The sequence below is a fragment of the Excalfactoria chinensis genome, chromosome 20 (genome assembly GCF_039878825.1).
Source record: "Excalfactoria chinensis isolate bCotChi1 chromosome 20, bCotChi1.hap2, whole genome shotgun sequence".
Classification (NCBI taxonomy): domain Eukaryota; kingdom Metazoa; phylum Chordata; class Aves; order Galliformes; family Phasianidae; genus Excalfactoria; species Excalfactoria chinensis.
The window spans coordinates 6,228,636-6,250,916 of record NC_092844.1 but is presented as its reverse complement, the minus strand read 5'-3'; the positions used below and the strand labels follow the sequence as shown (position 1 = coordinate 6,250,916).

General features: G+C 51.1%; 1 protein-coding gene across 4 annotated transcripts; it reads right to left on the bottom strand.

Annotated features, from left to right (window-relative positions):
* Positions 1-2,859: 2,859 nt before the first annotated feature.
* Positions 2,860-21,484, bottom strand: ARHGEF10L (Rho guanine nucleotide exchange factor 10 like). 4 transcript variants are annotated; one of them, XM_072354358.1, is made up of 28 exons: positions 21,256-21,475; positions 17,524-17,791; positions 17,401-17,428; positions 16,363-16,451; positions 16,126-16,209; positions 15,780-15,925; positions 15,282-15,398; positions 14,437-14,545; positions 12,864-12,970; positions 12,651-12,728; positions 12,391-12,570; positions 12,125-12,241; positions 11,938-12,030; positions 11,565-11,738; positions 10,800-10,945; positions 10,479-10,493; positions 10,108-10,292; positions 9,901-10,016; positions 9,443-9,570; positions 9,246-9,346; positions 8,338-8,459; positions 8,021-8,107; positions 7,709-7,938; positions 7,391-7,545; positions 6,633-6,778; positions 4,763-4,937; positions 3,822-3,944; positions 2,860-3,747 (listed from the first exon to the last, which is right to left on the bottom strand). In XM_072354358.1, exons 2-28 carry the CDS (start codon positions 17,741-17,743, stop codon positions 3,263-3,265), a joined length of 3,756 nt encoding a protein of 1,251 aa, XP_072210459.1. In that variant the 5' UTR covers positions 17,744-17,791; positions 21,256-21,475; the 3' UTR covers positions 2,860-3,262. The 4 variants fall into 4 exon arrangements, with proteins under 4 accessions (XP_072210459.1, XP_072210461.1, XP_072210462.1 ...); XM_072354360.1 differs by lacking the exon at positions 10,479-10,493 and having other exon boundaries at positions 21,256-21,484; XM_072354361.1 differs by lacking the exons at positions 10,479-10,493; positions 15,282-15,398 and having other exon boundaries at positions 21,256-21,465.
* Positions 21,485-22,281: the final 797 nt, after the last annotated feature.

Sequence of the window (22,281 nt, the reverse complement as noted above, 5' to 3'; positions counted from 1 at the left end):
AAGTGTGGGGCACAACATCCCTGTGCAAATATCCCCACTGCTTCTTGTTGGTGTCACTGCCGGGTTAAGTCACATTGTCAAAACCCCGAATGTTCCCCAGATCTCACCTGGGATTTTGAACCCGAAGCATCTTTCTCACATCCAGTATAAGCAACGGCAAGATGCACCTTTTGCTGGAGATGCTCCAGCTCTGCCTTGCACACACCTGGGATGCTCCTGAGGATGTTAAGCATTCAACGGCATTCAGATTATTCCGTGCTGCTCAGTTGGGTTTAATCCTTTCAAATAGCTGAGAAAATTCACTAGTAGGAATTAAGAGGGCACAGATATGGCCTGTTAGCTGCAGGAGGTGGCTTATTGTGCTGCTCTCTATCTGTCCCCCCTCTTACCTTGGTTAGCTGAAGCTTTTGTGCCAACGTCATTGGTTTACAATGTGCTGACCTTGCAGCAGCATTACCTGAGTGCAGCTCCCACCACAGCTGGGGACAAACAGCTGGATTTGCAGCTGCAGTGAGAAATACCCACTGCTGCTGTTTCAAGCCCCTGAATGCAGCTGCTCTGAGCACTCACCTGCAATTCGGTTTGCACATTGACGCTCATCCCTCTGCATGCAAACCTGTGGAAAGCACATAGGGAATCGCACCAAAACCCTTTTGTTTGCTGCCAGCTCATTTGGAGTAGACATTTTGTTGAAAACCCCCAGCACTGAGGCTCCGCATCCCAGCACTTTCCAGCAGCTACTTCCCTGATGATCCCTGCACAGCGCTACAGCAGTGCAGTGGTTAACCCTCTGCTTTGCATCCCCCAACCTCGTCAGCTTCAATCACAGCACAGAAGCAAAAGGGATGGATGAAGGACAGAGGCTCCTTGACTTCTTTGCAAGAGAAACAGATTAAGGGGTTCGAGCTGCTCAGCAGCAGCTTTGCAAGACCCCAAAATCCAGTGCACATTCTGCACCATCTGCAAATTACATTCCAAAAGTGCTGCAGCATTCCAGAACCTCCCAAAGCATTGCATTTAGCCAACAGATCCATTTCCAAGTGTGCAACAGTGGGATTTTTCCAATGGGATGCCTCTCCCATGGGGTGGGCAGGGCCATAAGGAACATCATAACCTTATTTAAAAGTCACTGTTGCTTGTAATAGGAGGCACTTACCCCATTGGATCCATCATATGGTTTTATTGCTGGTAATAACTCCTGGAAAGTCCTCAACAGATGGAAATTTTATTTGGTTAATCATAGACATCTGAGCTGCTGTGGGAAGGCACTGCTGGAGGGAATAGAATGGGGCTGAAATGGGGCTGTGCCCATCCCAAATCCCAAAGCAGGTAAATCCACAGCATTGCACCTTCCCCAGCCTGACCCACGAGTTCTGCATGGCTCAAAGTTTGCAGAGGGTTTTAATTTTGCAGGGGGCACTGCAAAGCTCCTCGGGCATCACATCCTCCTGCAGCAGACCCAGGAGATTGCAGCCCTGCAAACAGAAATGCCAGCCCATTTCTGCTAGGCATTCATTATGGCAAAGTATATATTTATATCTATAGGAGGAGGGAGTGCAGCACACGCCTCCCTATCACTGCTGTACGTGTGTAACCACATACAGATATCCTCGTGTCATTTTTTTTTTCTTAAGACTGATTCCCATGTAAACTGCTGCAAACCCGCTGCTCCCCATGGGCAGCACATGGCCCTACAAGAGCTCCCCATGGAGCTGCTGCATAAGGCTGCACTGAGAACCTGTGGGTGAATTTGCATTCATTTGGGGGATTTTTGGAAGAATTAAGACCAAATAGGGCACGTGCTTTGATATACCATTTACTACTGCATCCTTCGCAATTGCACCATTGCACTGCTTACCACCCCACCACACACACCACTTGGTAGATTTTTTTACCCTACTTTAGACAGAGACAGCAGAAAAAAAACATCAAACCTTAAAAATATTTTCTGCTCCTCCATCATTTGTCTTACAAAAATCAGGTCGGCATCTCCATTCGACGCCAAACAATGAGACACCCCCTCATGCAGGGAGGTTTAATGAGAACAAGGAAATAAATGCAGGTTTGGGGGCTGAAAGCTCCCAGGGGCTGCTTCGTCCCTTTCCCAGCCTGCCCCCACAGCGTGGGTTTGCAGAGCACATCCCTGCCCCAGAAATAAACCACAGTCATGGATCATCTCCAGCGCTGTCAGGCTGCATTTAGACAGCGGCTGCACCCGGGCTGAAAGCAGGTGGGGCTGCTGCTTGCTTAGCCCCGTGTCCCAAAAAAGCATCTGCTGGTGGCTAAGCAGCCCACCCCATCCCCTGCCCCAAATCCCCACTGAGGGCTGGCCCCATAAGCCAGTCTGGAGGGAACGCAGTGAGCTTCATTTGGGGAAGCAGGTCATTAATTTCTTATCTTCGTTCCCCAGTGACTCAAAGCAGGGAAGAGCCATGAGCTGCCATGGAGTCACCTGGAGCCAGTGAGAGCAGAGACAGCCTGGATGGAGGCAGGAGACTGGTCCTTGTCTGCACCAGGACCCCCTTCCTGCATCCTGCCCACCTGCATCGCACCTTTAGATGCCACCTGGATGTCCCTGGGAGGGACAACCTGAGAACAGAGCACCAGGACACAACCAGGAGATGAGAAGACGGCTTAGAGACACCACCAGGGCCTCCTTAGGACCCACATCATGGAACTGCTGGGAGATGCCACCAGGGCACTTGGAGACTCCTGTCCTCCAGAAACAGCTCCTATGCTCCAATGGGAAGCCCCCCAACCAGCTCCCAAAATACAGTATTAAGTAACCTCAAATCCTCAATTCATAGTCAAAAAAGGGCTATTTCATCAAAACCCTGTTTCAGCACAGCCACCATCCAATGAGCGCTCACACCTCTTCTTTATTTCTACATCTCCAGTGCTTCAATATATACAGATTCTTTCTTTATACAGCTCATAATATACACATTATATATATATATTTATAGATATTCACACACAGACACACAAATGCCTTCAGCACAGCCCTGGCGCCTCCAAAGCCCGCAAGGAGGTCATTGCTTCCCATGTTTAAAAATTCCCCTTCCCCAACATGCAAAGTGGGGTTTTTTGGAGGAGTCAAAAATGACAATTTTTACGGTGCTTTTCCTTTTGTTATTTTTTTCCTTCTTTCTCCTTAAAAAAAAACTAAACAGGGTGGGGTGGTGCACGCACCAATGCAACCGCCCCATGGCAGCGTGTAGGGTGGCTTTGAGGTAGGCGCCGTGCAGGCATCCCCCCGCTGCTATAGCATCAGTGGGAGCTGCCAGATGAGCAGGGTGCTGTCAGCATCACCACCGCGGCGCTGCGGCTCCGAGCTGAAGTTACGATACCCTCTGCCCCCTGAAATGATGGCAACAGAGGAGATCTCCTTGCGGGGAGCATCGCGGGTGCAGGGCCGGCTCCGGACCCACACATCAGGGTCGTCGGCCATCTCATAAACAGAGCCGTCTTCTTCTGTATGCTCTGGGGTAACAGTCCCAGCCGGAGCGTCCCGCACTGACAGCAGCTGCCCGGGGAGGTGGGAGGTGGAACGGAGACGGTATTGCAACAAAATCCCTTTTTTCCTTATTTCCCGTGGTGTGGGTCCATCCATCTCTGGGGGTTTCTCTTCCTCACCTTCCTCTTCCTCCTGGTCTCCTTTTAGCACATCAGGAGCCAATGTGCTCAGTGCCACGGCCAAGAAGTCCACAGGGCCACCATGCCCATTGAGGGACACTATGCCTTTTCCTGTGCAAAACAGCAGGATCTGATTAACAAAGAGCCCAAATGTTGTCCTATGAGGGAATTTTTGGGATGCTCACCAGTGATTTTAGGGATGCCCTCCAGCCGGGGCACGGGCAGCAGAACAATGATGCCCTGGTCGGTGCCAACCCAAAGCAAACCCTGGCAGATGAGCAGGCTGGTGACACGGACGTGTCTTTGCCCTGTAAAAAGGGAGAGAGGAGGTTTGCAGCAGCAGCATCCCCTTGCAAAGTGGATAACCACCATCCCAAAACTGAGCATCATCCATGCATGAACATCTCCGCATCGGAAAAAAATGCTGAAAAGATCAATAAATAAATAAAGGGGAAAATAGAAAAAAAAGGAAGAAGAGCATAGAGAAGTGAGGCTTCTAATGGCACATCAATATTTTATTGCAGGGACTTCGTGCTGCAGCGTTGCACTCGGTGAAGCAATATATCTGCAGAGATGCAACTCCAGTTCCCAGTGAGAACTTTATTAATGGGCTGTCTGGCTAAAAAGGATGAGGGAGCACGAGTTCAAAAACGCATTAATACCCAGCGCTCACTCGACCAGGAAGAAAAGGAAGTGATAAATATTTTAATACGCCCTATAAAAAAAAAATAGAAAAAAGCAACTGACACGAGTAGCACACGTATCACTAATTATGCAATTAGAACTTTTTGTAGCTGGAACAAGGGGGAGGCAACCTTGCAAGCCCAGGGCTGAGCTTTGTCCTTTCCTTGGCACACCAAAGCAGCTAAGAGCCAAAGAGGTGGGAACAGAGGGCATGAGGTAGAAGTGTGCATGCACTGTGCGTGCACCCAGGCAAAGACAGGTGCAAAAATGAGCTGTAAGAAGGCATGCAAGGGTGCAAATATGGGGTGCATTCATGCATGTAGAAACGCATACAGGTGTAAGGATGGGGTGCACGGAAGAACATGGGAGCAAGATGGATGCAAGGATGGCACTTGAAGAATCGAAGTCCCAGGTTTTTCATGCACTGAGATGAGGAACCCACCTGGGAGGACAAAGGTGGTCCTGGTGGCAATGTTGATCTCCTGCAGGTGCTCCAGTGTCTCGGTGTGGAAGAGGCGGATCGAGGAACCTGAGGAAAACGCCATCCAGACACCACTGCCTGCCTTGATCATGTGTGTCACACTGGCCTCCGTGTCCGGGTGAGCCTCAAAGGTTTGCTGCCAGAGGGAGAACATCAAGATGAAGTCAAAATAAGGAAGGAATCACAATAAAAGGCTGCTGGGTTGGACTCTCTAGAGGCTGCTGCAAGGCTGCAGACTCATATCAGGAGGGGAGAAGGTGGGATAGTCCTGGCCTTCCTCACCAGCTTTGCTTTTAGCAGACACCAATCTCTTTGCTTTTAGCCCCTCACCAATCTCCTCTAGTTTCTGTAGGGGCAAAATTCAGCCTTTCCCACCACTCTCTTTCCCAATCCTGCATTACAAGACTTTTTGCTAGGCTTAGGTGTGTCTTTCAAGCTTACACCAAGGTGGGACAACACCTTCCTGCCTTCCTCCTGCACCAAAAGCCAGCAAGAAAAGACTCAGCCCCTGCACAGGACCTGCTTAGAGTCTGGTGGTTCACACTGACTTCCAAACATGAGGAACAGAAAACAACATCCTCCTCTGACACATCCCAACACATCCAAAATCCCAACCCACACCACCTTTACCTGTTTTCTACCCATTTTACCACCTCTCCCTGCTGCAGTGAGTTCTCAGTGAGTTCAACCCCAAATATCACACTGCAGAGCAGTGGATTTATGGACCTGAAACCATCTCCAGGAAATTAACTCCCTGAAAATCTCCCAAGCAGCAGATAAGGCATGAAAACTCAGGTTAGCATTGTTGGCAGGTTGGGAATGGCTCAAGTCTGCAGATATGGGGTGCTCTGGAGAAAAGTAGGCTCTGGTAGCATGACAGTACTGAGAAAAGGGGAAGTTTAGGGGTTAACATGATGGGGGAATCCGCTGGGAGCAGGAGTGTGGCTGCAGCATGCATTGTGCATGCTCGTCCAGGCACTGATTTGCTGCTTAACTGCAACCCCAGGGTCTTGCTGCAATGCAGCTCCAGCTTTCCACATTGCGGCAATGAGCCCACAATGCAGTAGGCTGGTGAGCAGAGTGCAGGACTGAATCACCACCATGCACCCACTTCAATGTGACTTCCCTTATGGGCTTGAAATTTTGCTTTTAAAAGAAAAGGACCAGCAACAGAGCCCTCTCTGGAGAGCATTAATGTGGTGCAGCATCCCAAAATTCTTGCACAAAACAGAGGTGGATCAAGTTTTTTAGGTCACCTCCCCGTTTCTCCCATCCAGTGGGATTTATTCCCTGGGGCTACGTTCCCAAGATGCTATTTATGGACCTGCTCTTATACAGGACAAGTGCAAGTTCCCATAGGGAATCCAACCCAACTGAGACAAGCAGAGAGCAGCAATTGGAGCTGTAAGCTGCTGCTTGCACACTATCAATCTGCATTGAGCTCCAGACCCCATTCCATCCCGCCCCATAGAGATGCTCGGTGCCATCAGGCATAGCATCAGCCAGACTGTGCCTCCCTCTCTTTCTTTTGTGAGAATTCCCACCTGACTCCTGCCATAAATAAGACTGGAGACAGAAAACTAATACAGTCCCCTGATGCATTATTCATCCTCAGCGCTGGCTTTAGGATGGATTTATGACAGTTAATACATGCAAACTAAGTTTAGGTACTAAATTTGAAAATTAAAGGTTAGAAAGGTTTTTTTGGGTTGTTTTTTTTTTTTGGGGGTAGTTTTTTTTTTTAAATAGAGATGCCTAGTCAACATCCCTGCTCACATGTTACAGGAAAGCTGCTCCAAAAGGGGCACAGGGGGTGATGTTCCCAAGGTACCTGAGCACAGAGGGTAGAAGCGTCAAGGACCGTGACCTGGTTGGCACAGCTGGCCCAGAGGGTCTCATCCAGCACCAAGAGGGCACGCACGGGGCCAGTGCCCACAGGCAGGCAGGTGGGCTGCTCAGTCAGGTCCCACAGCCCCCCTAGAGCAGAGACAAAGAGGCTCAGAATTAGGGGGGGGGAAATAGATGTTTTGAAGAAGAAAAAAAAACCCAACCCTGCTAGCAGCTTGTTGCCTTCCATGTGCATTTGCGCAATGGAGGGGAAATCAAATCCATGCTATTTACTTGCCTGCATGCTTGTTAAGTGGGAAAGTGGGGTGCAGAGCCCCTAAAAATGCACTGCAAAGCAGTTTTGGTGCTTCCTGCTGCAGATTGTGAGCTAACAAGTTGTTTTTTTTTCCCAGATAAGAATGCTATTTGAGGCCCTTTTCTACCCTCTAGTGATGAAACAGAAAAACAGCAGGGAAACAACTCCAAGGAAGTCCTCAAGTGCCACCCTCCAAGCAAAACTTTTGGTGCTGCATCTCCCCCTTGTTGGCCACTGAGACTACACTGCAGGGCCCAAATTGAGCCCTATTCATTGTGCCAATGCAAAATGCCATCCCCCACCATCACTCAGGACTGTAAAGCAGGGGATGAAATGGTGCAAAAATGGTGCTTCCAGCACTATTTTAGCAGCCAGCACACCCAATGCATCCCATTCCCCTTTTCTGGAGTGTCACAGCAAAGCATGAACAAGGCTGCTGTCCTCACCATTGTTCCTGGGGTATGCAGCCACTGTCCCATCCTGCAGCCCTGCAAACAGGTACTCAGGGCTGTGCTTCAGGCAGAGGACCGGCTGCATGCCAGGGCTCTTGCAGGTCAGCAGGCACTGCGTCCCCGTGTCCACGCTGCCGTACACTGAGATGCTAATGGGAAAAATGCAAGAGCAGGATGCAGCGCAGGAGGTACTGGTGATCACTGCTTCAAAACTGTGGTGCAGTGCTCCTTTGCAGTGATTGTGTACAAAAGAGGGTTACGGGAGCACAATCGCACATCCCAGCATATGCATAACTGCACACTGGTGCTCACCTGCCATCCCGCAGTCCCAAGCAAACAGTGGGATGCAGAGTTGCAGGGGGCTGCTCAGCACCTGCTCGGGGCTCTTCAGACCCCACTGAGTCCCCCTCAGCTGCCTCAGGGATGTACTCCATGCACAGCACCGGCGATGCCACTGGGAAGGATTTTACTGTCCGCGGCACCGAGCGATTGAGGGAGAAGATCTCCACTTGTCCCCCCGCACCTTCCTGGCCACCCCCAACCTGTGGGGATCACAACTAAGTTTTAGCATCTTGAGGGTTGAAATAACCCAAATCTAGTTTTGTTTTGCCCCATTGTACTCACCCAGAGGTAGCCCTGAGGCAACGAAGTGCTGACGGCAGAGAAACCCAACAGTGAGGATTGCACAGGGTTGTGCACGGCAGTGCTGAGCTGTAGGAGACACTTGCATTTACCCCATGCATGCCCCAGAATCAAAACCCTACCAATGGCCCAGCTTGTATTCCTTGCATTTGTCCCCCAGCCAGACCAGACGGTGCCAATTTCTGGCATGCAATATGGCCATCCCCTCCCAACCTGTCCACCATGGGATTTCCATCTATTGCCACTAAAAAGGGAGCAGAAGGGGAAAGAGCTACATGGCAGATGAACAGAGCTTTCACCTGCAGATCAAGGGCTTTGGAGGAAAAGGCAGGCATGTGGCAGGACAGGATGGGGCACCAGAAGGGAGCTTTGCTCTTCTTGTCTTCTTCAGGACAGAGCCAGCCCGGCTGGTTCTCCTCCCCTGTAGAGAGCAGAGTAGATTAAGTACAGCCCCAAAACAAGCATGGTTGGGTGCAGCAGGAGATGCAACATCACCCACCCCAACACCAGCGTTTGGAATACTGCAAGAAACTACCCATCCATGGTGGGCATCAAAGCATCTTCTCCAGCTCTTGCCCAAACAACCATGTTAAGTAGCACCAACACCCCCTAGTACAACTCCCCCCAAAAAAACACCATCACAAATATGGAAGGAAAAACCTAATGCATTTCTTCACATTAGGCATTAATGTGTTTTCATTTCTAACTCACGGATCCAGGATTATCCCCCAGGCACCACAGATTAAAAACAACACAAACTGCTCAAAACAAGAGAGTCAAAAATCATTTGAAATTGTGTTTGAGTGCCCGGATTCCCCCCCGGGCTCAAATGATTTTTCCACCATTAAACTCTTTTTTTTTTTCCTCCCCTGAAGTGACTCATGGTGTTAAATGGGAACAGAGACATGGAGGTATCAGGAGGAAGGATTCTTCCCTTGTTATCTGCCATATTTCACGGGAAAAACAGAACAAAGACAGCAACAGCATATGGCCAAGCTGAGATCCATCACCAAGCATCCCAGAGACACCACTCAAGAGCATTGAAACACAGAACACTTTGAGGAAGGAAACACCATTTCCTACTTCCAGCCAACCAAACCCATCACCTTCATCCCACCTTGTACCTGCTCCCAACTCAGCCACCAGGATGCAAACCCTTCTCACAGATTTTGTTTTTAGAAGCAAGACCACTCCAGCAGGTACTCACGCAGCCCAATCTTGGCCAGGTGTAGGCAATTGACCCAGGAGATCTTGCTCAGAGGATTTGGAGTGATGAAGACCACCATGACACTGATGGGGCGGCCAGACCTGTTGGGGGAAGTCATTAAGTCGCCTTCATCCTCCTCCTCTTCCTCTCTGGTGTGGATGCAGCAACCCCATCCATTCCCAGAATTGGGAACTCACTTGTCTGGCTTGCCAGGCAGTAGGAGACGGAGGCGGCACTTGTTGGCAGAATGGATCTCTTCTTCCTTCACCTTCATCATCCTCTGCAGGGCCAAGCACCAGTCCTGGGCCACTGTCATGTTCAGGTTCTGAGGGAAAGAGAGGAATGGTGGAAATACCTTCAGAAGCTTGAGTCCCCAGGATCCATCTGCAGATCAGCTGAGGAGCTCAGGAACCAACCACCACCTACCCAACCACTGAACGACCTAGGTTCGGAGGGAAATTAAAGGTCACTCTTTCTCAAATGATCATGCTAGAACTGGATGACAGATATCCATGGGGCTAGCACAGAGCATGCAAGTCAGTCCCCTGCAGCTCCACAAGCCAAGGCTTAGCAGGTTTTTTCCCAAAACAGCAACAGCCCCCAAAACGGGTCCCCAGAATGGTGGGAGCTTTGCCAAAGAGCTGGCACTTGGTACCTGGTAGGTGCCGTGCAGTGTGCTGATGAGCAGGGTGATCTGTTCCACTACTGCCAGATCCTTCTGTAGGTCCTGCAGCTCCTGGAACAGCCGCGGTGGCCCCAGGTAGACTTTATCTTGGGGGAAAAACAAAAGGGGGAAATGCAGGATTGGAAGTAGCCTTGCCCATACACCCCCCAGTCATGCGGCTCAAGGCCAGGTGCTCACTGTGCGAGGCTGGCCCGGTGGGTGCGTGCTTCTTGGCACCAGCGTTGTGGATAACCACGTTGTCCTTGTCATAGGCACCACTCTCCTGCCCCACTTCCACCACCTGCACCTGCGGGAGGGCCGTGCTCCACTTCACCACGTATTTGGGGCCCAGCGGCACCAGGCTGCTAATTTCCAGCTGGCCTCTGCCAAGGGAAGATGTGAAATAGGAAATCAATTGGCAGCTGGTGTTGCTCATCCTGCAAACCCCACTGGATCCCCCTTGAAAAAGCAGACGGTGGGTACAGCTTGCAAAACCATGACGTGCACCAGAACATGCCTGCACAACCAAACATGGGGCACAAACACAGCAAGCCACACTCAGTGCTTACCTTGGGCTCACTGGCCTGGATGGGGGATGAAAGTGTTAATAAAAATGCATTACTGGGGGCAAGAAGAGGGTTTATCCCTTATCAGCATCAATCCACGAGACCCCAAAACCCAGGGAGCTCCCATAGCATCATTGCACAGATGCTCAACACAAGGATTTGGGCCAAAACAGCCCCAAATTTGGACTTCCTCCTCCAAGGCAAGGTTAAGAAGTTTGGGGGTAAGGCTAGCAAAACCCCTCTAAGCCCAAAATAAAAGTGGGGAAGGGGAGAGGTGCTGGTGGGATTGCTTTTGCAGAGTGGCCTGGGGCTGCTAGCACGTACTTGAAGTTGATGTTGGCACAGACCAGCATATCGTTGAGGAGGAAAACTTTCCGCTCCTTGGACTTGATGAGCTGCCCCCGGTCACCGTACACTGTCTCTGTCAGTGTCTCACAGAGCAGCAGCTGCCGCTGCCCAGAGTTCAGCATCTGCAGGAGGATACAGCAGGTAAGGGGCTCAGCTCCAGGGCTCTCGTGTGCCTCTTGCCCCTATGCAAAGATTCTCCCTTCCCCAGGGGCACGCATAGCTCCAAGTCCTGAAGAAATGCCTGTGCAAAATGCTCCAGCTCTGCACAGGCCCTTTGCACCACAATGCAACTACTCTGCACGTGAATTCCACTCTGGCAAAAGCCAAGAGTCCTCAAGGATCATCATGACCCCCTTTGCAGACCCTTTTGGGTTTTATTTTGTCCTCTGTCCCTAAATGCTGGCCTCAGGGCCAGGCTGCAGAGGCCACCATGTGCTTCCAGCGCAGCCCAGGATGTGTTGCAATAGTTTGGTGCAGGGTTTTCCACCAACGGTTGCAAAATCAAGCAGATAGATGGAGGGGAGGAGACTACAGATGAAAATTTCCTGAGTCGCAGGCTTATTTTTGCTAAATGCTGTTGTTTCAGGGAAAACAAGAGCTTTGCTTTCCCAAAAGTCCCTCCTGGGAGCCCCAAACTTCAGCACTTTTGCAAACACCAACCAAAGGGGATAGCTGCAAACCCAGCCCCTAAAACTCCCATTGCAAGGGAATGAGGAAGAGGAGTGAGGCCAAAACACGCACCTTACTGAGGCTGCTGCGGTCGCTGATGCTTTTGCTGAGCTGTTGGATCTCGGCCACCTGGTCAGCCACGCGCTTCTGCTCATTGAGCTTCTCAGCCAACGTCTCCAGCTCAGTGAGGGCCAACTGGAGGGACAGGCGGTCCGCATGGCCCTTGGGGGTGTTCTTCAGCATGTCCTGTGGGGGCAAAACATCACCACAGTGTCACTAGCTCCAAGCTGTGATGGAGAAAAATCCCCCACTGGGATAAGGGAAGCCCCAAAGATCCTTCCACAAGCCCCAAGCAGGCTGCCATCCCCAAAACAAGCCCATTGGTGAGCCCCCCCGAAGCACTGTGCCTGCCAAAGTATGGTGCAAAGCATGGGGTCAGCCATACCTGTAGGAGAAGGATGAACTGGGGGAACCTCTGGATAGGTTTCACCATCAGCCCATACAGCGTCACCCGATCAGCGCTGGCCATCTGCCGCTTCTACAGGGAGCAAAGCAAAAAGAAATAAAAGGGGAGGGCTTCACCCAAAATGGTGACCAGCAGCTGCACGTTCCTACCTTTGCGACACACTGACCTTAAGGAAGTCGAGGAAGGCAGGTTTGGTGAGACAAGCCTTCTTGATAAGGGACATGGCAGTGGTGAAGTTGTTGACGTAGTCGCTGTAGACATCCAGCACCATTGACTTGGAGAACTTGGTGCAAGGGAAGAAGAGCAGGATTAGTGCTGTGAAGCACCCTAAAATGGGGCTATGGATGCTTAGGCTGGGAGTGCCCACAAAGGTTGTATCACTTCAATCCTCCAACCCCATTGCTGGGAAAGGGCACACAACTCTCCTCCTACCGAGGCCACAAAGAGGTCCCCAATCTTCTCAGCAGAATCCCACTCAGCCACACGGGAGGAGAGGGCGATCTGGAACATGGAGTGGCACTGCAGGATCTCCTTTAGGCGGAAAAACACCACCTGGCATTTCCTGGCACTCAGCACTTTGGGCTCCATCTCCATCAGCGGGTTCCTGTAATCCTACAGTAACAGCAGAACATCAGCATCCCGCAAACCCTCTACAATACTCCTACAACACCCCCCAAAAGTGGGTCCCCCACCTGCAGGATGCGCTTCAGGGATTCCACGTAGCTGCGCTCACTCTGCACGATGGAGCCCAGGATGTGTCGCCGCACCACCTGCAAAGAATTAGGGGAGGGGAAAAGAAACCCAGTGCAGAAGCGACCCCAGTTACACCGCTTTGTGCTCACTTAAAATCAGTATTGTTTGAGATGCTCAAAGGGAAGGTGAAGGACGTGCCACCCAGCACCCACCTGCTGGGGGGTGAGCCCTGTGGGCATGGGGCCAAGCTCGGGCGGTGGGTGCTTCATGTCGGAGACCGTGACCTCCAGGAAGCCTGTGTCCTCCTCCTCTGAGTCTCCTTCCACCAAAAAACAAAACAAAACAAACTTAGTTCACATTCTTCTTGCAAGCTCCCTGGTGGTGAGCACAGCCCTTGTCTAGAAGGGGCCGTGCTGGGATGCTGCAGGGACTCTGACTGGGTGTTATGGCTGCCTGCACTGCCTGCCCTCAAGCACTGCAGCTGTCACCAGACACCAGCATGAGTCAGGGTTCTGTGAGCTGAAGCGCTGTCAGATCCCAGTGGGAAGGGGCCAAATCCACCCCCGAAAGCATCCCACATTAGGGAACCCCCTCTGTTTCCTTCCTTCAAGAATGGCTCTGATCATAGAGGCAAACAAAAGAAGCAGCAACACAAAGCAAAGTGCGGAGCAAAAGCACAACAATCCTCCTGGCATCCAGTCCTGCCTTACCCGAGACCGAAGCAACTGAGGAAGAGGAGGGTGAGCGGATCACAGTGTCATGGGGCAGGGATGGCTTTCTCTTCCACATGGCTGCAGTCACTGGCCCCACTACAGCCACCCCGGCCCCCAGCACCCCGCTCCCATCGCTGTGCATATAAATAACCAGAGGGGAGGGCGCTGCCGCCCGGGTGACCTTTTTCCTTCCCTAATTTTGGAAGGGAGGATCCCAATGCGTCGCTGGTGGCTCTGGGGGGCCATCCGGGGTGCCTTCCCCCCCACTAAAACCAGCATTGCATATGGGATGCTCAGAGGATCCTTTTGGCCATCATCCCACCCCAAGGTACTGTCCCACAGCCTGGCAGCAGGACACAGCACACGCAGCAGATCCCCAGTGGCCCCAATGGATCCAGAGGGGCCACCTAGCAGGATCCTACCTTGTCCACAATGCTCCAGTGACCCCCTTGAGATGCCAGGGGCGGGTAGTAGCTTTTCTGCCTCCTTCACCCTTCTCCTACGCTCCCCATCCCCTATGGGGTATGAATCATATTTTGGATACCCCAAAACAGTGCAGTTTTCCTTCTTTTGGCTGGAAAATAGGACTGTTTCTTATCTGCCAAGGACGGGAAGGGCATAATGCGCCACCAAAATTAAGTAGAGCTGTGGGACTATCTTCAGGGAAAGGATCTGTTCACACCCCAAGCAGGGCTTCAGCACTAATGGGATAGATAAGGAACACTGCAGAACACCTCAAATCTCACCCAAAATTCATCATTTCCTACGTTGCCCAAATACTCTTTGGGCTGGTGTTGTCCTGAAATATGTGCAAATTGGACACCCACAGGCTGGATGCTTTGGGAAGGGCAGGGAGAGGGCTGATCAGAATAAGCAAGGGGGAAAGAGAATTAAAAAGCATGAAATGCAGAAGACAAACTGGAGAAAGAACAAGGTAGATTCCCAATGGATATGGACTAGTGAGCGTGGTGATGAAGGGTCAGAGATTGGACTGGATGATCTTAGAGGTTTTTTCCAACCTTAATGATTCTAGATAGATTGATAGAAGCTTGGAAGGGGACACCCCACTCACCTGGCACTTCCTTACGGTGCAGGAAGGTCACCTTCCTCATCACTGCAATCTTGGTCTTCTCCAGCCCATCCTTGGTACCGCTTTTGGCCGCCTTCATCAGTTGAGTCATCTGAGCAAAAGAGGTTGGGATGCTCAATGTCACGCAGCACTGTGTCCCCCCTGACAGTGCCTTGGGGACATCACACATCCCCATTCCTCCCCAGGAAGGCTGAGACTGATGGGGAAGCTGAGAAAGGAGGGGGCTGAGCACCCAAGGAGCCACCTCTGTCTCCTTTATGGGGACAGAGTGATGTGCCAGCTTGCAAGAAGCGCAGCAAAGCATGAGCATGCAGCCGAAGCCAAGAAAGGGAGGGAAGTGCGACATGGTTGTACTGCAGCAGAATTTTGTGATTAAGGCCATAAGGAATTTGCACCTGGACTTGCAGTAGTTTTAGTGCAAACTGAGAAACTCCTGGCATAAACCAGATGCAAACTACCAACCTGAATGCTCTGAGGCAGAGAAAGGCTTTGCAATAAGTTTCTCTCCCACTCCCAATTATCTCCTTCCCAACCCTGTAGGGGGTAAAACCTTCTCCGCTGCACTTAGCGCACCTGAACCTCGCTTTGTCCAAACGCCCCTTGAAAAATAAAAACCCAAAGAGTTGATGGGGTGGGCAGATCAGGGGCAAAACTACTGGAGGGATGCAGATGGGATGGGGAAGGCGATAGTGATGGATGATCCCGTGTCTCCAACCATCACTAGACAAAATGGGTTGAACTGAGCACAGCTGCACTCATATCCTTACAGAGAGGTTTTTTTTCTCCCCCCTGGGAAATTCAGGGAAGGGGCCGAGGAGGGACAGTACCTTCCAATCATACTTCTGCTTCAGCTCCTGCATGTCTTTCCCCCCAACTCTTAAAGCCAGAATGTCCCTCTTAGTCCTGGCGTATCTCTCCTTTAGTCTATTCAGGTCTGGAGAAAGCTGAGCCCCAAGCAAACCAGGCAGGAGGAGAAGGCAGAGGGTGCAGAGAGAGCAGAGAAGAGAGATTCAGGTGAGAAGCCAAACACAATTAAAAAAATAAGGAGAAACCATGAAACCGTTCCAAAGCAGCACAGTAGGGGTGGTAGGTTCCCATAATCTGGCAGGGAAAGAGTGAGCAGGGAGCAGCAGCCGTGCATTGAGATGCAAAAGGGAAAATAAAAAAGGGGAAGGAAAAGGATAAATAGAGAAATCAAATCCAAAAGCGCCGCTGTGCTGATTGTGCATCACATGAGAGCGTGTGCAGAGCAAGCCCTGAGACATCTCCGGTAAACACATGGAAAAAAAAAAATCAATAAATGAGAATAAGTAACAGAGCCTCACCTTGGGCTGGAAGGAGGTCCGGTGCTTGGCTGGCTCAGCCTCTGGTTTGCTCTCCTCACCCGACTCCTCACTGTAGCTCTCGAACTCACTGGAGCTCCAGCCCAGCTCCTCGCCCCGCTGCACCTCCTCGTAGATCAGGCTGCGCCCTGTCAGACAAAATCCTGCTTTTCCCTGCGGGTTTGTAACCCCATATTCCCAGCTGGTTTTCTGCTTTTTCTCCCTTTTGTGGATCCCTCTAGCAGTACAGTACGTGGATTTTGCTCCCATGGCCTCAGTTCGCCCATCTGTGAAATGGGTGCACAGCCCCCAACTAGAAGAGGATCTGGGGAGGAAGGGCTGTTCATACCATCCTGGTTGACATCGAGGTTCTCACAGGGGACGTCATCATAAATCACATCATCCTCTGCCGCTGTGAACTCAAACTGCTCACCTTGAGAGGAAGAAAAACAGAAAACAGCCCCAGAAATCCCCATCAGCACCCAAAAATCCAGCTACGGTGGGGAAATTGTTCCCCAGTCCCACAGCCAGGCTGGGATGTGGGGTTAAAGCTGTTCTCCCCCTCACCCTGGGTGTTTTAACCCACCTCGGCGGCCGCTTCTCCTCTTCCAGGTCTGGGTGCTGATATCAGGGGGGTCCTCACAGGTTTCCCCATTGCTCACCCCCTCCTGCAGCCTGTGGAGAAGGCAAAGACACCATCAGTGTAAAACCCCAAGTGCATCAAAAGGAGCTTGCAGTAGACCCCACTGTGCACACACGCCCCAAATCCTTCCACTCCTCAACATGAGAGGCTCACCCCCATTTGCCAAAATTAAGCATAATTAAGCCTCCACCTCACTCAGGGTGAAGACTCAGCTGCAGCCTATGGAGGAAGTTTTGCACCAACAGAAAAGCTGACGTGTTAAAAACTTGGTGGGATGCCTCCACCTTTCCAGCAGCAGAATTGCAAACTGCGAAAAACAGGGACTCCCCCAGGGAGGGATGCAGCTCAATACAAGGAAGAAAAAAGTGCAAATATAACACAGTGCTTTGCAGCAATCCTGACAGCTGCTTGTGCACTTTTGTTCACCCCAGATGTTCATAAAGCCACTGGTTGCTATAGATATTGACCCTTTGGACACAGCATTGCTGCATGTGTGCCCGGCTCTATTGCATCATATTGCACATCTGCTGCTCTGGGGCTTGGAGACCCCATTGTTAGGGCTGGCTGAGGAAAAAAAAACAATTAAAAAAAACTATGCAGGGTTGATGCACAAGCATCAAAAAAAGGCTTTTTTTTTTTTTTTTTTTTTAATCTTTGTTCTACACAAAGCTAAAGATCAGGAGTGAGATGCTCCAGTGATGCTCCATTTTGCTGCATGCTGTACATATTCCTCACTGTCAGATTCGTACCTTCCCCCGATGTGTCTGTGTGCAAACCCACCTCAGGCACCCTGAAATCCCCCCGCAACGCCCCCAAACTCCTGCATGCTCCAAGCTCAGACTCCGTGCTCCCAGTCTTTTTATAAGCAGCCATGAAGCAATGGGAATAAAATGGTAAAACTGAGGCACAGCACCAGGCTGAGACACGCTAAGAAAGGGGGTGACCCCCAGAATGGCATTTTCTCCCCAAAACTACACGTACCCTTCTTGGATCTCTGGCACCAGCCCCTCTGTAGGGGGAAAAAGCAAAGAGAAATCAGGTTAGTGGCTGAGCTTGTGAGCTTGGCCAGCCAAAGTGGACACTTGGGAAACAACGGGACCTCACCGGTGCTGGAGCTGGCGGCACGGTGCCTGCGAGGAGGGGCCTGAAGGACTGCTGCCCTGCTTGGCTCAGTGGCTGAATCTTCGTCCTCCTCCTCCTCATCACTGTCCTCAAAGTCGAAGGCTTCACCCAGGTCCTCCTCACCAGGGGGAAGCTTGCTGGGGGGCTGCGAAGCAAGGACGGTACCTACTGTGGGGCAGGGGGGCAGCTGGGATGAAGCCATAGCACAGGGGGTTCACACACTCTGCCTGGGCCCTTCCCTGAGCCCTTCCTGCAGGAAAGGAAAGGAAAAATGGATTCAGAAGACAGCGCAACCTCATATTCATCCAGTGGACATCCCTCAGGACCCTACAGTGAAATAGTCCTGCCCCAACGCTGCAAAACCTTGCAAGGAAGCAAGAACAATGCTCTCAGATGCACAGCAAGTTTGCATCACCCAATCAATCTTATGCATGCATGTGGCCAAAATGACCCATGCATGGCCAAGTTCAGCCCCCTCCCAGCTTCAGATATTCGTCCTGAAGGACTGAGCTGTGCTCAGGGAGTGGGAAGAACAAAACATCCTCTGTGTGATCGATGGTTTGTCTGCTCCAGTAACTTGAGATGCCCCGAAAGGTCACCAGGAGGAAGAGGAAGGGCAGAGCAGAGCCCTTAGCCCAAGGGAGAATGCAACGGGGGAGAAATCATAGCAGGGCAAGATATGTCAAAAAAGCTGCAAAGACCCAAATGGGTCCTAAAAGCTGCACTACCCAGTGAACAACAGATGCCACCACCATGCTGCAAAGAAACTACTCAGTCTTGCATTTCACCTGCAAAAAGAGACACAAAACCTCTTGCAAACAGCAGTAGCAAATCCTCCCCATGTGCACAAGTGCCCTATGCAACCCCAAGCCCTGGGCATCTATGGGTGCTGTGGGAATGGGAAGCATGGCCCAAGTCCATTGCAAATACCCCCTTTTACAAGTTCATGTCGCCCCATTGGGGATGGGAAGCTCCAGTTTTATCCCTATGGATGCAAACCGAGACTCAATAGAAAACACATCCCCCGCAGAAGTGCCTCCCAGAAACCAAAGTATTAAAAAAACCACCTGGGCACCAGAAAAAGATGCTCCGGGAACAGCTCTGCTTGCAGCCTGGCTCCGGCACACCAATGCTTCTTGCTTTCAGGGAGAAGGATGGCAGCGCGACGCTCAGCCCAGGTCTGATCCCACTATAAGGTCAGTTACTGTTTTGACCGTTGACATAATCTCCCATCAGCCCATGTGTCCCAGGGATGGTTATTTTCCCATTGCTATCACAGGGCTCCAGCCCAGCCATGAGCTTTAACTGCTTTTCTGTAAGATGAAATTAAGGCATTGCTCCTACCCTGTTCCCAATAAGGCATCTCACTGAGAAAACACATCCAGACGGGACAGAGCAAGGTGGAGGAACCCACTGTAACACTGCAATGATACCTTAGAAAAATGGATTTAAAGCTACTTGAGCGTGCCACCGTCTCCCTCCCAACTGGGGGAAATAAATAAAGATGGATCTAAATAAAGCCACAAATGCAGGGCCAGCTGCTAAAGGCAGCATCCTCCTCCCGACACTGGCACCCAGCCTCAGTATTTTTAGTTCTGTGCCCGAGCGACAGGGCCCAGCTGATGGGGCGGCTGCCAGCCCAGGACGTGGCCCCAAAGCCCTTCTTGGAGTAAAGAGGGAAAAAAGGGGCCTCCACCCCACAAGTTCCCAATTCCTGCCAGTACAAATGGGTCAGTGCATGGCTTGAGCTCGCGGTGACAGCACTGGCAAAAGGATGTCCAGGTGCAGACCTTGAGATCCCAAGCGCAGCTCTTTGAGCAAACACACAGAACAGCAGCAGGTGGTGCTCCAGCCCATAAATCACCCATAAAAAGGGGTGTGGGCAGCAATAAGGATCCGCTGCCACTTCCTCATCCACCTCCTTATTGCTTCCTCCCGCCCATGGGACACATCTCTGCGTCCCACAGCCACCTCTGGGCTGCCTTTGGGAAACTGAGCTTTACCCCACCCCAAAAATAGAGGTGCAAATTGGAAACCTGGGGGCATTTCCATGGAAAGCATCATCCACATCTCATTAAAATATTAAACTTATAAGATAAGATGGGGACCTCAACAATAGATGCAAGCAGAGTTTGCTTTAAGCATCAGCTCTAAAAAAATATACAGGATGTGATATAATATGGGGGTGCTGTAACAGTTTAAGCAGTTGGGTCCATGCTTAAGGACCACGTGTAGAAATCCTCACAGCTCCACAGTGAGGTGCAGGGATGTAAGGACTTCACAGTAGGGGCTTCAGGGAGCAAAGTGCAGTCTGGGAATGAGCGAAATGGGGAAGACTTATCCCATCTTCTCCAAATATTCAGACCTGGAGTTTGGGGGCCAAACATTGGTGGCAGCGGCCAGAAAGGGACGTTGAGCACTGAGGACTTTTTCCCTTTTCTTATTAGCTCACTCTGGCCAAAAGGTTTTGCTGTATGGGAAAAGCTCCTCCCGAGCAGTGGCTGCATTTCTGCTTCAGAACAGCTCTTTCTGGAGCACCCATCCCCACTGCTGTTTCCAAGCAGAACCCACAACCCAGCGCTGCGCTGTTCCCACTTTCCTTTTGATTTTGCTTTTCAGTATCTTTGATCAACCGGAAAATTCATTCCTCGCCCAACGTGCACCACGACAAGTGCGAATGCAGCACAAAAAATGCAGCACATAAAATACAACCCAACTCCACCCCCCCTCCAAGAAAAAAGGAGACCAGAATTATGAGCCGTTATAAAAACAAAAACACACACAAAGCATTCCCAAAATCAGTGCCAGGGGGACAACATGTATCCCAGCACACCAAAAGAAGCCTTTTTTCCTGCCCTGTTTGTCCACTTTTTCCTGTTTCCCCCAATATTTGGGGCAAATCCTGCTTTGCACACACAGCAGCTGCCTGAAACAAAGCTCCGAAATAAAACACATCTCCAGCTCCTTTGCAAACTTTGTGTCTCTGCAGCACACACCCATCCCCCCTCAGTGCAACACCCTCCTCCAAAACAAACCAAAATCAAACAGGAAAAATGCAATCAGCACCAAGCTTTGTATCTGCTGACCTTAGGAAAGGATGCGTGAAAATAATCATTGAGGAGTATTATACATAAAGGGGCTGCTCAAAGCCTGCAAAAAAAAAAAAAAAAAAAAAAAAAAAAAAAAAAAAGGAAGATAAAAAAAAAAGGAAAAAAATAAACGTCAAAACAAGGCAGCCATGCGTGGGTGCAAATGCTGCAATTCAATTACGCCACGAAAGCAGCACAGCTCCAGGAGTGGGTGCACAGCACCCCAATGCTTTGCTTACACGCTGGGGGGGCTACAAGCATTGCACAGTTTGCAAGCAGCGCAAAAAACAGGGAGAAATACAACAGAAATGGGTGCGGGAATCGCTTTGTGCTGCTGCAATAAGGGCCAACGCTCAGCATCTTCCTCCTCTTCCCTCCCTCCCTATTCTCAATCCTATACATCCATATGCAATAATAAATGAATAGAAAGGGAAAGCTTTTTCCTGCAGCAAACCCCAATTGCTTGCAAAAGGAGGGTAGGGACCAGCCTCCTGGTTACAGAAGGTCCACTTCTCTCCTATAAACGTAAGGTTATGCCCACATAGGGTATGCATAAGTGCAAATAAACACATAGAGGGGCTGGGAAGAAGGAAGCAAGGGAGGAAGGGAAGAGGGCTGTGCTGACCTGGGAAGGCCGCGTCTCCTCCGCCTTTGTGTCCGCATCGGCCAAGCAGGAGGGCAGCGGGGCGGCAGCAGGCGGTGGGCGCCCTAAGTCTTCCCGCAGCCCTTCCAGCCCCATAGGACGGTCCCCATGGCCGCGCCGGAGCTCCCAGCTGGGGCCGCAAGCAGGCGGCGCTGGGGCTGGCGGGGCTGGGAGTGCTGGGCAGCGAGGGATGCTGGGATTTGGGCAGCTCCCCCCACCCCCGCCTTTCCCTTCTCTTTTCCCAAAGCATCGCTGATTGACATCCTCATTGCCACCAATCCAACCTGCCCCCCACCCCCTCCAAACTGACTTTTAACCCTTTGTACCCTGCAGTCCTGTTAACTCTCTTGCTGCTGAGTACACAAAAAGAGCCCCCAGTCCAGCCCGGTGCAAAGCTGGGATTGCGGGGGGAGGTTACAGAGTGCGTTCCCAAACTTCCAAGAGAGAAGTATTTTCTCCTTAAATTTCTTACCCCAAAGCCATTTGCTGCAGATTGCAGCCCCAAAACACAGCTACTACCCACAGGAAGTGCACCATGCTCCAATTTTGAGGGTATTTTCCCCAAATCTGCAACGCATTGCCATGCGCAGGATTTGCAGCCTCATCGCTGTCCCCATTCCCAGGGCAGCTGCTAGATCCTGGCTCCAAGCAGAGGGGAAAAGTCCTTTTCCACCCCATCTCAGAAATATCACAGCCATGTTTTGGAGCAGACAGCGATGCCTCCTAACCCCGACCAAACACTACAAATCACTGCCAACCCACCCTCTGCCATTGGCCCGTCAGATCTCAGCACCAAACTCACCACAAGCTTCATCCTAACAACTTCCTCCCACCCCCCCCCCAAACCCCACATTGATCAAACCCAATAAGTCAAAGCAATGCAAAGGCCACCCCATGCACACAAGCTTTTAATGCTGCATCTCTACAAAAATCCCCCCCAACCTCACCTGTTTCATCAGCACTGGGGCTGTTTTCCCAGCACAGGAAAGGCCCCCCCCCAGCACAGCC

What these genes read in the sequence shown, in the direction of transcription:
- ARHGEF10L (XM_072354358.1), bottom strand. Translation starts at nt 17,743, where the DNA reads ATGGCTTCATCCCAGCTGCCCCCCTGCCCCACAGTAGGTACCGTCCTT. An exon ending in TGCATACCCCAGGAACAATG is followed by an intron (nt 6,779 to 7,390) that starts GTGAGGACAGCA and finishes TCTCTGCTCTAG; the next exon opens with GGGGGCTGTGGGACCTGACT. An exon ending in GGGCATCCCTAAAATCACTG is followed by an intron (nt 3,748 to 3,821) that starts GTGAGCATCCCA and finishes TGTTTTGCACAG; the next exon opens with GAAAAGGCATAGTGTCCCTC.